This window comes from Candoia aspera, chromosome 7, assembly GCF_035149785.1.
Source record: "Candoia aspera isolate rCanAsp1 chromosome 7, rCanAsp1.hap2, whole genome shotgun sequence".
Taxonomy (NCBI): domain Eukaryota; kingdom Metazoa; phylum Chordata; class Lepidosauria; order Squamata; family Boidae; genus Candoia; species Candoia aspera.
Window position 1 is genome coordinate 7627828 of NC_086159.1, and position 16321 is coordinate 7644148.

General features: G+C 43.9%; 1 protein-coding gene across 1 annotated transcript in view; it reads left to right on the plus strand.

Annotated features, from left to right (window-relative positions):
* The window catches only part of LRGUK (leucine rich repeats and guanylate kinase domain containing), a 47934-nt gene that overhangs the window by 9292 nt on the left and 22321 nt on the right, over nt 1-16321 (plus strand). Inside the window, exons 6-12 of the mRNA XM_063308689.1 lie at nt 254-378; nt 3418-3561; nt 4270-4350; nt 8116-8202; nt 9849-9955; nt 11516-11635; nt 15819-15915. Coding sequence (XP_063164759.1) covers nt 254-378; nt 3418-3561; nt 4270-4350; nt 8116-8202; nt 9849-9955; nt 11516-11635; nt 15819-15915 — 761 coding nt within the window. The remainder of the gene's footprint in view (nt 1-253; nt 379-3417; nt 3562-4269; nt 4351-8115; nt 8203-9848; nt 9956-11515; nt 11636-15818; nt 15916-16321) is intronic.

Here is a 16321-nt window from a genome sequence, read left to right on the forward strand (position 1 = left end):
CCCTTGGAAAAACAGTCTGCCTTTCCAGAGCTGTATAGGCCTTTTTGATTTGGGAGCACTTTTAACGAAGGAATGTCCAGGAAGGAACTCTGTGGGGGAGCCGGGCCCACTAGGTTGCTCAAATCAGCATCTCCCCCAGGTCCCATTCAATTCATGGAGCCTTCCTCCCCAAGCTCTCACCAGCGAGCTGTGCCTTTGACCTTGTCCCCTCTAGGATGCCGTTTCATTTCCTAATTCTCATGCCGATGTGCAGATAACAACATCACAGAGATTCGGGGCCTGAAGAATTGCCATAACTTGATCTATCTGAGCTTGGCAAACAACAAAATCCAGGCAATTACGGGCTTGGAAAATTTGCCCATCAAAACCCTCTGCCTGGTGAGTCTGTATATGCTTCCTGAGATGGTCTTTTCCTGAAGGAATACGTTGGATTGCTGTAAAGAATGATTGGGGTCCTTCAAGCCCCACCTTTTAAGAATCTGGGTCTATCCTGAGTTAATTTAAGGACAACCAGCACCTGGACAATACGGAAGTCCCTTAATCCCACCTTCAGTATTGCAGCATAGGGAGGTGTCTCATAGTGATGGTGCAGATGTCGATGAAGCCTGTGGTAGCGATTGGATGAACTCTTTTGACCTCCCAGAGAAGTTTGGCGAGCCGCAAGTTTTTATTGGCTGGTTGCTAGCTTTTCTTGCAATTATTTCTCCCTCTCTTGTGGAAGACAAAAAGCCTTCCCAGTGGCTTATGTGCACTATTGGAGTCATTAAAACTCTCCCACATGCAACACGCCATAATTAATACTTTAAAAAAACCAAAATGATACCTCTTTTATGGAGCATTTTTCCAAAAAACAGTTGATGGCGATGGACCTATGTATAAGGTAAGTGTAGAGGGCAGAGGGGGAGGCCTTGAAGGACAGGAGGGATAGCCTGCTCTCAAGGCAACAGTCAGACAAGAGTCCATGTCCGTGGATTCAAGGTGGAGGGGGGACCTTCAGCAGGTCTCCTGGTAAAATTCTTACTGGACAGGCAGAGTGTGTCCTCTACGCATGCTCTCCTTTGCGCATTGTGTACCTTTCGGGCATAGCTACAACCCGGCTCTGAATTCCTGAGTATCACCTTTCAGGGCGGGGAAGCAAGTGGGAAAAGTTGCTTTGCAACTTTGAATAACCTGCAAATGCCGGGGAAGAATGTCAAGGGCAAACCATCCAGCCAAATGCACACCCCTGTCCAAAAAAAGGTCTCTTCTTCCTGAACCTTTATTGCCAAAATACAAAAGTCCTGGGAGATGACAATAGAAGGAATAAAAGGAAAAGTGGGCGGCCAAGTTATAATCGCTAAAGCCCAGTGGGACTGGTTCTTCTGAGTTGAGAGTAATAATAATGCATGCATTTAGTGCTCCGCTCATCTGAACGGCATTTTTGCGATGCTGGTTGAAACATAGTCTGCCAAGTCACCTAACTGAAGACTGCCTTGAGAATATCTGCTGGAAATAATTCAGTTGCAATTTTAATTTCACACTGGGATAATCTCCTGGCTCCCTTACCAATGGGCATTATCTTTGGGCCCTGTGGTACCTTTCCCCTTCTGCAAAAAATCTGGAGCAGTCTGGTAGCATCTTTTCCGACTACTGCATTTTATTCAGAGCCAGAAGCTTTTGTCACGAAAGCTTCTGCCTTTGAATAAAATCCAGTAGTCCAAAAAGGTGCTACCAGACTCCTGATATTCTGCTACCATAGACTAACCCAGCTCTCCCAGCATTTTCCCTTTCCAGTGTCTTTCCCTCACCACCTCCATCAGGGCTGGGAGATTATATGCCATTAAAACAAGACTTGGTAGGTTTTCACAGATTTGCCTCGCCTCAGAAATTCCAGCTTTGAGTGCGGAACGGAACACCCAGATTTGGGGATGGGAAGTAGAGATGGGAGAGACAGGGAAGGGGCAGAGAAAACAATCACAAACTCTTCCATTAAACTGCAGGGCATGAAATAAGATTGCCAAGCTTACCCCTCCTCCTCTGGTTAAAAATAATCCTTGTGAATTTATTCATTTGCAACACTTTTCATGCCATGCTGGCTTCCATCTGTGAAAAATTCTGCCCGCAAATACTTCTTCAGGAGGTATTTCCTATCCCGAAATATGCCCGCTGTATGGAGTGAGTTCTGGCTAGGAGAAAGTATCACGGAAGTCCATAGTTTAGCACTCTCCCTGCAGGTGTGAATTCAGTTAGTGGCCTTGGGCAAGTCATTCTGGCAATCTTTTTATATCTACTGTGTAACAATGTTCCTCAAGCTCAGCAACTTTAAGATGTGTGGACTCCAACTCCCAGAATTCCCCAGCCAGCATGCTGGCTGGGGAATTCTGGGAGCTGAAGTCCACACATCTTAAAGTTGCTGAGCTTGAGAAACACTGATCTGTAGCATGGGGACAATTACACCAAACTACCTCGCAGGGTTGTAGCAAAGCCTTAAGCCAGACAATGTGCACGGCACTGACTGCTCAGAAGCATTTTCCAAAATGTTTCACGCAAGGTTTTCATGCTATCCATAACACTTCTCAAAGCTTAAATAATAAGATCTAACCCAAAGGATGTAAATCCCTTAAAAGAACACAGTAGAAAGGGGAAAATGTCCTGTCCCGTAACCATAGGAGCTCCTCTTTAACTCTGTACTTTACAACACTTGCTACAGCAGGGTGTGATGGCATCACTTCTACCAGACAGTTTAACTAGATTGCTGGAGATAAAAGACGTTAACATATTAAAAGTTCCGGAGTGGGATGTCTGTGGGGCAAAGAGACTTCTATAAAATGAGTTGCATGCATGCTAAAAAAGCTTTCAGTCTATTTTAGTTTTTTAAATATACTTTCAGTATTTACTGCACCCTTTGTTCCAGAATATCAGGCTTTATTTCATACATTTGTTCCTATCGTTTAATTTGCTATGACAGCCTGGGTGAGCGTGAGCCATAACATGGACCTGAATGCCACAGAAAACACTTCCATGCTGCACTAAGTCCTCACTCGCTGAACAAAACTTGGTTGTTTGGTTCACATCTAATATTTAGTGCAGTGGCTGCGTTCACATAATCTGCTAAGCCAGAACTGAACAAACCGCATGATGTAAGAACTATAGATTGCTTCAAAATAGGCCAGCAAGGTCTAGTCCATAACTCTGGCATTTGAGCCAGAAAATTTTTTTCACGTGGCAGCAGCAGGAAAGTATCTTTGTGAACATGAGTTATGCATCTTGGGAGCCGTTCCATGTTAAAGGAAGCCTTTGCCAGCCCAGGGCCAGCATAGAAAAATCAAACAATGTACAGGGATGTGTGAAGCAAGCCATGCCTATCCCTGGTTATACCTGGGTTTGCCCAAAAAACAATCATGTTTGGATATTAGACACTTCTGATTATTTTGGTAGAAATCAAACCAGATAAAGAAGGCAACTGGCTTGGAAAGTCTGAAGGTGTTGCAAATTTTGGATTTGTCGGGCAACCAGATCAGCAGTTTGGAGGGCCTGGAAGAGCACAGCCTCCTGGAGGACATCAACCTTGAAAATAACCAGGTAACATTTGCACAGCAGACACGACCGAGCTGTCAGCTGTTCTTGGGGGATTCTTCTTTTGAAAATCTTAGCAAAGGTCAGAAGAACCACATAGACTTTCCCCAGAATCCTTGTCTTTCGGGTGTGCTTATGTACAGATTGGGAGGGTGAGACAAAGGAGGGAAGAGAAGTCACCGTGAAACTGTAACAAGACTCAAGCTTGAGTAAGTGTGGTCTGTGTAAACCCATTTGAATAACTCCTCTTGTTTTGCATAATTGATTGATATATATATTTGGCTTACTATGTGCACTTCTGGAACGCCATCCTTAGCTGCTAGAAGTCTTAAGCAGCCCCTCTTGGGCATCAGGAATTTCATAAGCCTTGCCAGCATAATTTTTAAAAAAAATAAAGGTGGGATAAAAATTAAATAACTTCAGAGCAGCCTTCTCCAAGCCAGATGTGTGGGGATCGTGATTCCCAGGATTCTCATCCAGCAGCCTCAACACATCTGGAGGCGTCCCTCGGGGGAAGGCCGATCTAGAGCCATAAGGGTTAGAATCTTGAGTTTCTTGATTCTTCTCCCCCCCCCCCAAACTGAGGGAAAAAAAGGTCATGCGTGTTGCGTGCTGTCCGATAGGGCTGCAACGTTCATATATCAAGGGTTTTGAAGCATTCACCTACTTCCTCCCTCTCTCCTTTAATAAATACTGTTCTTTTGTCTTAATCAGATGTCTGAACTCAGTGAGCTGGAATATATTGAATCTCTGCCTCTGCTAAGAGTACTCAGTCTGTTGAACAATCCAGTGCAGGTAAGGAAAAGTCAATGAAATATTGGAACAGTTGTAAATTTTTATCATACTAATGTCATTTAGTATGATGAATAAATAGCAGGTAACGATTTGACGTTGAGTCCACAAAGGGAAGCATGACAGGAACATCCATACGTATGAAGTGGGACAGTTGGCCTGCCAGAATGGAAATGTGCTTGGTTTGTTTAATTAAGGAGTTGTTAATTTGGCATCTTTATGGTTTTTATTGACTTTTTCCTGTAGTCCTTATGTATGGTTTTATGCTTGGTCACCACCCAGAATGAATTGCGAGATGAATGGCCATGTGCGTTTGCCTAATAAATACAATAAATAAAATGCAGGCACCTTCTTTGGTGGCCTGGCTGTACAAATTTCTCTGAGCCCTGAGAAGGTTCACAGTCAGGCCTTGGTTTGATTTGAGAAAACAGATATTGGAGAAATTGAGTTTGTAACGTTGTTCTTACAGATATTACAAGCAGTCCTATAAACAGCAATTCATTACTCCCTAAAGAAAGATCATATATGTTTCTATCTTCACAGTTCTGATTTATTTGATTTATATCCGGCCCTTGTGCTCAAACAATACTGAGGATGGTTACCAAAGTTCAGAAACACATTGCGAAAGATTAAGAGCATAAGAAATACACTAAAACAATTCCACTGTTAAAAGCCTGGTGGAAGGGATTTTCTAAATGCCGAGAGAACTAAGCCAAATGCAGCTCCTAGGGGAGCATATTCCATAGCAGGGGAAGATGCTCTCCTGCATCTGAGAAAGACAAAACTTTGAGCATCTTCAGAAGGGCCTTTCCTGCCCATCTTAGCCACCGGACGTGGCCCTCAGGTTGTCAGGCCCACAGCTGTATAAAGCTTTGACACCAACTGCTAATGTATGCCCATAAGCATTCGACAACTGGTGTGTTTTGTTCATGGAAATGTCAAGATGCAGTTCCAAAATTTTTGACTTTCTGCATTTTTATCCTGACTAATGCAAACTGCTAACTTCTCTTCCTTTTTCTCTACCTGACACACACACTCACACACCCATACACATTGCACATCTACACAAGACAAACCACATGTACATTAACATCAGCCGCCTCCTGTTAGCGGTGTGTCCAGGACTTTCCCCAAACCTTGAAAGTTCTCTTCAAGAGAGAAATCTCCAGCCTCAGAAGAACTCCATTGCTTAACAATGACTTTATGCAGAGGAATGATGAAGGGTTGATAACCAGCAATCTCTCTGATAAAGAAATGCTTGACCAGTGTCCCATAATATGCCATGCTTGTCTTCCAGGGCACTCCAAAATTCTTGTTTACCCACTTCCCTCTTTGTGTAGAAGATCCGTCTCCTGGGACAGCCATTGTTCAGATAGCTTTTTCCAGCCATGTTTAATGTTTTCTTGGCTGCAAACTGTATCAAGGGCTGATCGGTCAGATGCCAGGAATGCTAAGAGGTGGAGGATTACCAAAAAGATTAAAGAAAGTAAGGCAGAGAAACTTCTCCCCCTTTCTAAACACATCTGCAGAGCTTTGGAGAGGTGGCGGCTTTTGAGGGATTTTTCCTTGGGAATCTGGATCTTGTATCTGCATGGTGGGTGTGACAGCTTCTTGTGATGAACGAGCCACTGGATCTCATTTGTCATGGCAGCAACATTTAAATCAGAGTAAAATCTCATGTATCTGCTTGATGCAGCATCTGTTTAGAACTTGTTCTGAGCAGTGTGGAAGATTAAGCACGAGCATCTCAGTTTTGATGGCTTTTAGATAGTCTTCAAAATGGTTCCCAGGAGTCCAGGGAAGAAATATTACACATTTCTCAGCATGTTTCTGCTTGGTAGATGCTGCTTGGCACCATCCACCAGGGATTCTTCCCTTGTGGGAGGCACAGCTCTTTAATTTTGACAGAATGTTTGTGGGGAAAAAATCCTGCTTGAATGGGCTGTCAGTTTTTGGGTGTCTGACAATAAGGAGGATGCAAATTGTTAGAGCTAAATTTATTCAGTATCTGGAAATTCACAAAACTGTACCAAGGAAATCCATTTGTGCTTCAAAAACAGTGGTGCAAACTCAGAGTCAATTCATACTGTAGTTAAGAGCTCTGAGATCTGAGTACACTCAGCAGCAGTTTGGATTCTTACGTGAGAAAAGATTTTTGGGACATTCAGGGTAGGTCAAAGTGAACAAATCCTTGTTGAGGCCTCTCCTTTTATTTATTTAATACATCTATATGGCCACCAATCTTGTATGCATTGACTCTGGGCGGCTAACAGGATGAAAACATAATAAAGAACAACCATATTTAAAAACAACAGAGATAATGTAAAATAATGTAGCAGCCAAGAACACACATTTAACACATCCAAGACCAAGCAACAGGCTCACCCATACTATCAGGGCTTGTTGGCAAAACCAGGTTTTCAGTGCCTTGCAAAATGCCACCAGGGTTGGGGAAACTAAGAAAAATTAACTATAGTAGCTGAAGTTCTGCTTTTCCACTTCCCCAAACTTCCACTTTCTTTGGAAAGCAGAGCTAGGCTTAATGGTGACCCCAAGGCTGCCATGGGAAGCCAAAACCCAGCTTCCCTTTTTCTTCCTTCCTTGTAGCCAAGATGAGGACTATGGCTGGGTTCACCAACCCTCTTAATTTGATGACTGAGTGAACCCCTATTCTGGGTTTGTGCATCAGGAGGCCTCTGGCTTAGCGGGTTGAGCATGAATGCATTTATTTTTATTTATTTAATTAGATTTATATAGACACCCATCTTGTCACATATATCAGTGCAGCTAGCAACAGATAGAAAACCCATAGGACTACCAAAAATTCAAAAACAGCATGAAACCTATCATGAGTGAACAAACTCTAGGGCAGTGTCTCTCAACCTTGGCAACTTTAACCTGTGTGGACTTCAACTCCCAGAATTCCCCTTGCTGGCTCGGGAATTCTGTGAGTTGAAATCCACAGAGTTTAAAGTTGCCAAGGTTGAGAGACACTGATCTAAGGGCTCCAGCTAGCCCACCAACTCCTATGCCAGGAGCACATCCAGGTCTTCAGTGCTTTTCAGAAGGCCAGCAGGGTGGGGGAGGTCCATGGGAGAGCACCTGTTCTGCATTCCCAGGGTCCAACATTCAGATTCTTGATCTCCAGTTGTAGCAGCTCCAGCAGTTCTTCCCAAGTTCTATCACCGAGCTACAAGAGAGAGCAAATATTGGCTGACTCAGTCTGGGCTCACACAGCACACCGTGCCAAGGGTTTCTGTACCCTTGATAGCCACAAACAATGGGCCTGGCTTGTACGTAGCCATAAGCCATGGTCTATAAACCACACTGCTAAGGCAGCTTGCCAAGCCAAAACAAAACAATCCACATTGTAACGTATCACAAGGGGTGAGCCAGGCGACTTCACACACGTTTTTAAGACCATGGAGAGTTTAAAGGCAAGAATGGGACATTCAAAGGGGGTACCTTGGGAGGCCCTCAACTCTTTGGAAAGTTTGTGGCTGCCGTATTGCCCTTTGCTCTCCTTGGTCTGGCTCTTAATTTCTTCTCCCATGGAGGGAGAGGGCTGCCATGAAGGGGATGATCCATCTCTGGATTTTCAGGGAGCACCCCCTTATTTCCTCTGGGTGTCTCTTGCTTCCCTATCTCCTGTATCAAACTGTGATAGAATGATACGATAAAATAGCTCTTCATCTGTTAGCCTGAATGGCTGAATTGAAATCCTCTGCATCAGACAAAACTGAAACCAACTCATCACCCCTTTATCAGCAACATGCAGATTATTGGCTCCTGGTGATTTTCATGCTGCTCCGTCTGACCGAGCTGGATCACAAGAAGATCTCAGTGCAAGAAAAGGTAAATGTCCATCCCCCCAGCTGGGAATTATAACATTACTTACAACCAGACAAGACCACAGTATGCCAGACATACTGTTGGCATGCTTGGAATAACCTCTGGTGGGAATTTGGTGGTTGGTGTGTTCGGTCTTCCCAGAAAAACATTGGCTGCAGGGAAAATTTGGGCCCAGAGAGACCTTTTGTGTGCTAGGCAGGGGCCCCTCATTTTTGGCCAACTCAACGGTAGGGTCAAAAAGAGTCAAGATAAGTTGGCAGCCATGACAGTGGGATCAAAGCTCCCCGTTTTTCATGTGTGATGCACATAAAAATCCGGCAGAGCTTTGATCACGCCATTGCTGCCGCCATCTTGATTGCTGGATTCCTCTGGGCCAAGCAAGGAGTTCTGTTTGCTGCTCACTCTGGAGCCTGTTGGTGGCTATTATCCAGCCTCTGGATAATAAGAACTGACAATTCATGCCTCAGCTTGCTGAATCCTTCTGCTCTTCCTGGAATAGAAAGAAAGATGGGTGAATCTGTCACTGTGGGTTTCGCTTTCATTTCTCTCTCTTTTTTTTTTTTTTTTTGCATCTTAAATTTGTCCTGCCTCATTTCTGCATCCAGGGCCGCAACTAGGATCTATATCACCCGGGGCAAGCATGGATTCTGCGCCCATTTTGGCACCCCCCAGCACTCATTTTGGTGCCCCACCAGCGCAGTGCCCAGGGCACATGCTCCGGTTGCCCCCCCCCCAGTTGCAGCCCTGTCTGCATCAGACCCCGATCACAAGATTTGCACATGCGCAGTTTTCAACTGCATGCATTTTTATATATGGCTTTCCTAATGTGCGCCTGGTTGTGTGCCCTTTTCCCAGATAGGTTTTAATGCATTTCTCCCTTAAATATTTGTACAGCTGCTTTGGGTTGCAGACTTCATCACCCATTTTGGGAAAAAAGGTTCAGACCTCAGTAAGTAACTGGTCTGGTTTACATCTTGGTTTGCAAATGCAAAGCAGATGTGTTAGCTTTGAAATGCAAGTCAACTTGTCCTTTTTGAGTTAATACTCAGCCCGTGGAAGGACTTGCATATAATATATGGATGCCAGAAATATCTAAGCCTGCATTCTGCTCCAGCACTGATCAGGAGAAGTTGAAGTTGTTCTTTCAAGTGGTTCATGCCCTTTGGGTTAGATCTTATTTAAGCTTTGAGAAGTGTTATGTATAGCGTGAAAACCTTGCGTGAAACAGTTCGGAAAATGCTTCTGAGCAGTCAGTGCTGTATGTGCGTTGTCTGGCTTAAGGCTTTGCTACAATCCTGCGAGGTAGTTTGGTGTAATTGTCCTCGTGCTATAGATCAGTGTTTCTCAAGCTCAGCAACTTTAAGAGGTGTGGACTTCAACTCCCAGAATTCTTCCTCTTCCCTTCCCCTTCCCAGGGCTGAGAGAAAAGGACTGGCCCCAACTCACCCAGTGGGCTTTGTGGTCTCCCGGTTTCTGTCCCCATGCCTTAAGCCACTACACCAAGCTGACTCTAGCAATTGATTTCAGGGTGGGAAAAACCTTTACCATCAGGAGAAGGTTTTTAACCATGAGCATCTTTAGCCATCCTTGTTCTGACGGAAGCATTTATGTAATTCACCAATCTTTCCCTCCTTTTCTTACTGGGGCAGGTTGCAGCTGTGAACAAGTACAACCCTCCCCAGGAAGTGGTGGCTGCTCAGGATCACATGACTCACATCATGTACAGCATGATGCAACCCCAACACATCTTCAACAGGTGACCTTGTCCTTCTCCTCTTCTTGAGAACACAGTGGCCCTTCAGCCTTTCTTCTCCTTTCCTGCTCTTTCCCTAGTAGGTTGTGCTGCAGAAACACCCTGGTGATGAGGAGGGAAATTGAGCAATCTTGCTTAGCTGAGCAGATTATCAAATAAAGTTAGTCCCTCACCTCACAGCTCAAGACAGATTGCCCACCGTTCCATTCCCTGGAAACAATCTGCCAGAGCAGATGGCCGCTCACACCCCAAATGAGAGACTGAAAAACTCTTAGCAGCACCCACTGGTAATTGAAAGCTCTCCTGAGAGTGATGAGGACTTGCAGCTGCTGGGTCTTCAAGCTGTCTTTAACTCCCTTCCTTCAGCGTAGTAAAATGGCCAGCGCCCTCTCTGTCTGCACATCAACATTTCATTCTTAAGTAACCCTTAAGAGTCCCCCTTTTGGGGGGAGATGGGCAGTAATAGAAATGTGAAAAATAAATAATTAAATTTAGTACTTTTGAAGGATTCGACTGTTCAAAGTCTTAAGCTTTTTTTTTTTAACCAACTCTTAATTTTGAAAGATGTCCATGGTTAAATTAAGTAAAATCACATCAATCCATCACCTATAACACATCCCACACAATCCAGAGTTACGTTAATATGACAATAACCTGACGGTTGGGTGCTGTGAATGTGATCCAACAGCATTCTCCACCAAGGGTCTGTCCATTTCCAAATTTTGGCTCATGGTTGTATGCATCATGACTGGTGTAATTTCTCAGCATAGGGCTTTTCTAAAAGAGGACAAAATCCCAAATCAAGCCAGATAAAGGCCTTGAATACAGACTGGCCCAACTCTCTAGTTAGGTTAATGTTCTTCCTTTCATCTGAAGAAGTTACTCTTGCTTTACAAATCTGTCCACATTTCATCTGCTATAACCCCATTCTTTACTATACTTTCTTATACTTATACATTCTCTACTGGGAATGTATTTTATGGTTATAGAACTCTATAACTATAGTTACAGAGGGGAAGATGGCTCCCTAACTTTTGAATGGTCTCTCTGAAGACTCTACTTTTGAAGAGTTGGTGGTTTTCAATTCTCTAGGCCAGTGTTTCTCAACCTTGGCAACTTTAAGATGTGTGGACCACACAGTTGAAGTCCACACATCTTAAAGGCATTTAAACTTGTAATAACATCATAACCTATATAGTAATGTTTATGGACTGTAGTTTATTAGCTGTATCACCTTTCCCCAACTCAGGTGAGTTCTAGATGGGTGTGTGGAACTTCATAACTCCCAGAATTCCCCAGCTAGCGCACCCATTGCTGATAATTTTGGGAATTGGCTTAATCCATCCAGTGGATATTGTGCACCATTTTGATCTGATGAAGACAGACATTTCAAAACTTCAAAATACAGTTCCTTTAAATATGGTTTTAATTTGATTTAACCCCGGGAGCAGAGATGGGTGAAGTTCTTAATGGCGGCAATGACAAACTCACACACAGATTTTGTCTTACGTTCTTGTTGCCCATGTGAGGGACTTAATCAAGCTTTTTCTTCTCTTCCTACAGTACCCTGCCCAGTCTTGATGCTCCCTACCCCATGTTGGTGTTGACTGGGCCCTTGGCCTGCTGGAAGCGAGAACTTTGTCACAGGCTTTGTCGGAAGTTCAACAACTATTTCAGATACAGGTATGAGCCCTACACATTTGGGAAGCCTTGGGGAGTTGCTGGAGGCAGATGTCCTCGAGGAGGGAAAAGAACTGTGGAAGGGGTACATTGCACTCCTTTCTAACAAATCTAGGTCTCTGTCTTCCCATTGCCCACCATGTTGGATTAAAAGAGGAAATGTATTTTAAATGCATGGATTCCTTTGCAGAAGAGTCTCTCAGCAAATTACATGGTAAAGAGGAAGCCCTTTGGGGGCAAACACAGGTCTTGGTAACTACATGGACACAACCATGCAGTTTCCATGATATAATGCCTACATGGCATGGGGCCAGGTGACCTGAGGGACCGTCTCGTCCCCATTACATTGACCCATCCCACCCGGGCATGCAGTCAGGGCATGCTTCAGATCCCATCTGCCAGAGAGTTGCATCTGGTGGGGTCTCGGAAGTGTGCCTTCTCTGCAGCAGCTCCTGCCCTTTGGAACATTCTCCCCCCTGAGCTGAGACAGGCCCCATCGCTCCTGGACTTCCACAAAAATTTGAAAACCTGGTTTTGTCATCACGCCTGAGGTGGGAAGGAGAACAGCTCCTCCTGGGGATGGCTAGCTCCCTAGAACTGCCCTGTTTTGCTTATGGATTGAGAGAGAACTTTGCCATCTGGATTCTATTACATTTTAGTATATTTATATTTTATTGTTTATTTGTATTGTATTTGTATTGTATTGTATTGTATTGTATTGTATTGTATTGTATTGTATTGTATTATTGTATAATGTTTATTACATTGTGGTTAATTGTTTTTTACTGTAAATCGCCCAGAGTCCCTCCTTGAGGGGGAGATGGGCAGTGATCAATTTGACAAACAAACTAATAGGGAGTGGATTGCCACTGTCTTCTTCTGGGATTTTTTTTTTTTTTAGACTTCTCCAGCCCAACTTCCAGATGTGGAAATTCCTAGCAGTCTCCCATCTAATCCCACTTAGTTTCTGAGCCCAGTTAAAGTCTGCTAGGAGCTGTCACCTGCTGAAGTAGAAAATAATTCCTGTGGAGTTCTTGGTGTTCTCTGAGCTTGGTTGTTTGCTTGCAACTTGCACTGAGGGTGTTGCCTGCTTGGGTCATTAAACATCCGCAAGCCAACAACCAAGCTCAGAGAGCACCAAGGATGCCACAGTTCAACCCTAAACTACAAATATTCTCTTCTATTGGGATAATTCCTATGTTCAGACGACTCCACCCTTCAGCGTGGACTTTGTAGATTGATGGTATGTAAAGGCCTGCAAGCTTTAAGCCCAATTTCTTGGCTATAGTTCTTTCTTCAGGGAGCAAAACCCACTCATCATAGAGGGGTTTACTTCCACGTAGTGAAATTGGCTTTTCTCATCCTGATGTGTGTTGGGGGACAAAGTTAGACCTCTCTGGAAGGCCCCCACTTAAGAAAGGTTGATTCAGGTACATAATCAGCAGTTCTAATTCTGCTATCTGAGCACAGCTTCTAGTTGGAGGAACTGTCCATTCAATACTCTCAGTTTAATTAAGCCAGTTTTGCTTTGGTTCTTAGCGTAGATTAGCATGGAAAATATTTAAGTTGCCTCCTAGAGAAGTGCTAACCTTTTACTGGTTACCTCATGAACTACCCTGTGCTTTGTACATCAATTCATTGCTTACATTTTAACTGTCTCATCAAGCCAAATCAATTAATGGATGTGGTGCCTTCATTATTTGTGCTGTGTATCGAACCTGCAGTCAGTGCTGGAGATCTATGCGTGCCTTGCGTTAACTGAATGTATATGTCTACACCAGTGTTTCTCAACCTTGGCAACCCTAAGATGTGTGGACTTCAACTTCTTGCTGGCTGGGGAATTCTGGGAGTTGAAGTCCACACATCTTAGAGTTGCCAAGGTTGAGAAACACTGGTCTACACAAATTCGGCACCTTTTGATTCTGTACTTTTAGATCAAAATTCAAAATTTTGATTTTGAATTTTGAGAGGCCCTTCAAACGGTCACTCACACCCTGGTCATCTCCCATATAGACTACTGAAATGCACTCTACATGGGGCTACCCTTGAAGAGTATCCGGAAACTACAGCTGGTCCAAAATGCAGCCACACGGGCGATTTTAGGTGCCTCAAGATCAGCACATATTACTCCTTTGCTCCGCAAGCTGCATTGGTTGCCAGTATGCTTCCAGGTCCAATTCAAGGTGTTGGTTATCACCTTTAAAGCCCTACATGGCACGGGTCCAGGTTACCTAAGGGACCATCTCACCCCTGTCACATCAACCCATCCCACCCGGTCATGCAGAGAGGGCATGCTACGGACCCCGTCTGCAAGAGAATTCCATCTGGCGGGGTCCAGGAGGCGAGCCTTCTCTGCAGCAGCTCCCGCCCTTTGGAACATCCTTCCCCCAAAAGTGCAGTTAGCCCCCTCTCTTCGAGACTTCAGAAAACAGCTGAAAACCTGGTTCTGTCACCATGCTTGGAGTGGGAGAGGAAGAGCCATTCCTGGGGTTGGTTGGTTGGTTCCCTAGTCCTGCCGGGACTGGTCTAATCCCCTTATGGGTTGAATTAGATCTGCCGTCACTTGGATTTTATTGTATTTCATATTGGTATTTATTGCTTATTGATTTTATTTACGATTTTACTGATTTTTAACTGTTTTTATTGTGAACCGCCCAGGGTGTTTTTAATTCTTTTTTTAAAGAATGAAAAAAAGAAAGAAAGAATAAAAAGTGCATAAAGAAAGAATAAAAAGAAATCGAAAGAAGCTTCTGATTTCCTTTGCAGCAAATATAATTACAATGACAAAATTATCTCTCAGTGATTTCAGAAAAAGCTAACTTGTTTCTTTTGTCCAATTTTTTTCTAATCTTCAAAACCACAAATCATAAGTGCATTTTTTTCTGTTTTATGCAAAAAGTCTATAAGGGGTTTCCAATCAGCCATAAATGTATTGTTTCTCCTCTGATCAAAGAAGTTAATTTAGCCATCTCTGCATGTTCATCTTCACCAATCCACCCAACTGTGCATTTCTCACGTTATGCATTCCTGCATCCTTTTGAGGATAATGCATTTGCTCTTCTTTTTGTCAAGTATTTGTTGATGTCATAATGTATAAGGAAGAGGGGAGAGCAAATCTTGGGATTTAGTTTCCTATCGCTGTTGTTACACTGCTATTCTTCCCCTCTTGAAAAAGCGTGCAGTCCCAACCAGCTTTTGCTAGGGCCTTCCAAAAAGCGTCTGTATTTGGATTCTTCCAGCCTTTTCTGTCCCTTTCGGGGCTGTTGAGCACACGCCACGGAGGAGGTTTGGGCTCCATGATGCCACGTTTGTTTTAGAGTCTGAACATATGCAAGGATAGCTTGTTCTTCCAGGTGAACTCCCCAAACCCAGTAGATGTTGAATGGATCTCTGAATTCTAAAACAAATGGTGGTTCAGATACAAAAGCTGGAATCTTGCCAGTAGATGTTTCTGATTTGTTAGAGTCCATGGTTTAGATCTTCCAGCGCTTTCTATGCATTCCTGAATTTTTGCCACCGTAGACTAGCACAACTCTTTTCCTACAAGGTTAGAAAGGTACAGAGAGGTGCAGTTGATGGTGTTGGCCTAAATTGTTTTAGCCCTTCCTGTCCCTTTCCTTCCTTCCTTCCTTCCTTCCTTCCTTCCTTCCTTCCTTCCTTCCTTCCTTCCTTCCTTCCTTCCTTCCTCTTTTTTAAACTCCTGCCTCTAGGAGTTTACCTTGAAAGGGGATGGCTTGATGGGTATGTATCCTGAAATCTTTTGGTTCTGATGTGTTGCAATGTGGGATGAAAGACCTGGTCTCAAAGTGTTAATGATATTTAGAAAAGCATTCTCTCATTCTCGTGATTTTGTAAATCTCTACTGAGTATATGCAAAAAAGTAAACATTCCTTTGAGTTAAGCTCAACTTTGTGGCAGCAATGCAGAAGCAGTTTGTCTTTTTTTTTTCTGGAATGTATTTTTGACTTCCCAATCGACTCAACAGCTACAGGATTTCCCAGAGGTCCCCAGTCCAAGTACTAACCAAGTCAAACCCTCCTTAGGCTTTCCAGATCAGCCAAGGTCAAGAGACCATTGTAGCCCTTTTCTGATGCTACCTGAGTTTACTCCAAAACCAGTGCAAGATCCCAGGCTCACTCATTCCCTTTTAACTGCTTCTTCTCTTTCTACCTCGCTTCCTTCTCAGCCCCTGTCATACCACAAGGAGTCCTTATTTTGGAGAAGAAAACAGATTAGATTACTATTTTGTATCTCAAGAGGAATTTGACAAGATGGTGATCACGGTAAGGAGGAAGCCAGTCTTTGTGGGGCAACAAAGGATGCCTGCAGGTCCATCTCAGCTCACATTCAGAGCGGACAGAAGGAAGAGAAGTTTGGGGCTTCAGATACTGAAGAAACAAGGGCCATTGCTTTATTGTGAGTCCCTCTGCTCCGTCAGCCCCCTTTGGTGTCATGGGTTGGCAACAGCTTGGATGTTTCTAGCTGGTGTCTGCACTCTGCTGGCAAATACATGGAAGCCAAAGGACAACATCTGCCTTTGTCATTTTTATAGAAATAGTCTCGTTTGTAATCCCAGCAGATCTGGAAGATGCCAGGATGGGAAAGGTTGGTGCAGAACAGCCGTTCTCAACCTTTTGACCCTGGAGGAACCCTTCAAGTATTTTTCAGGCCTCGGGGAACCCCTGCACA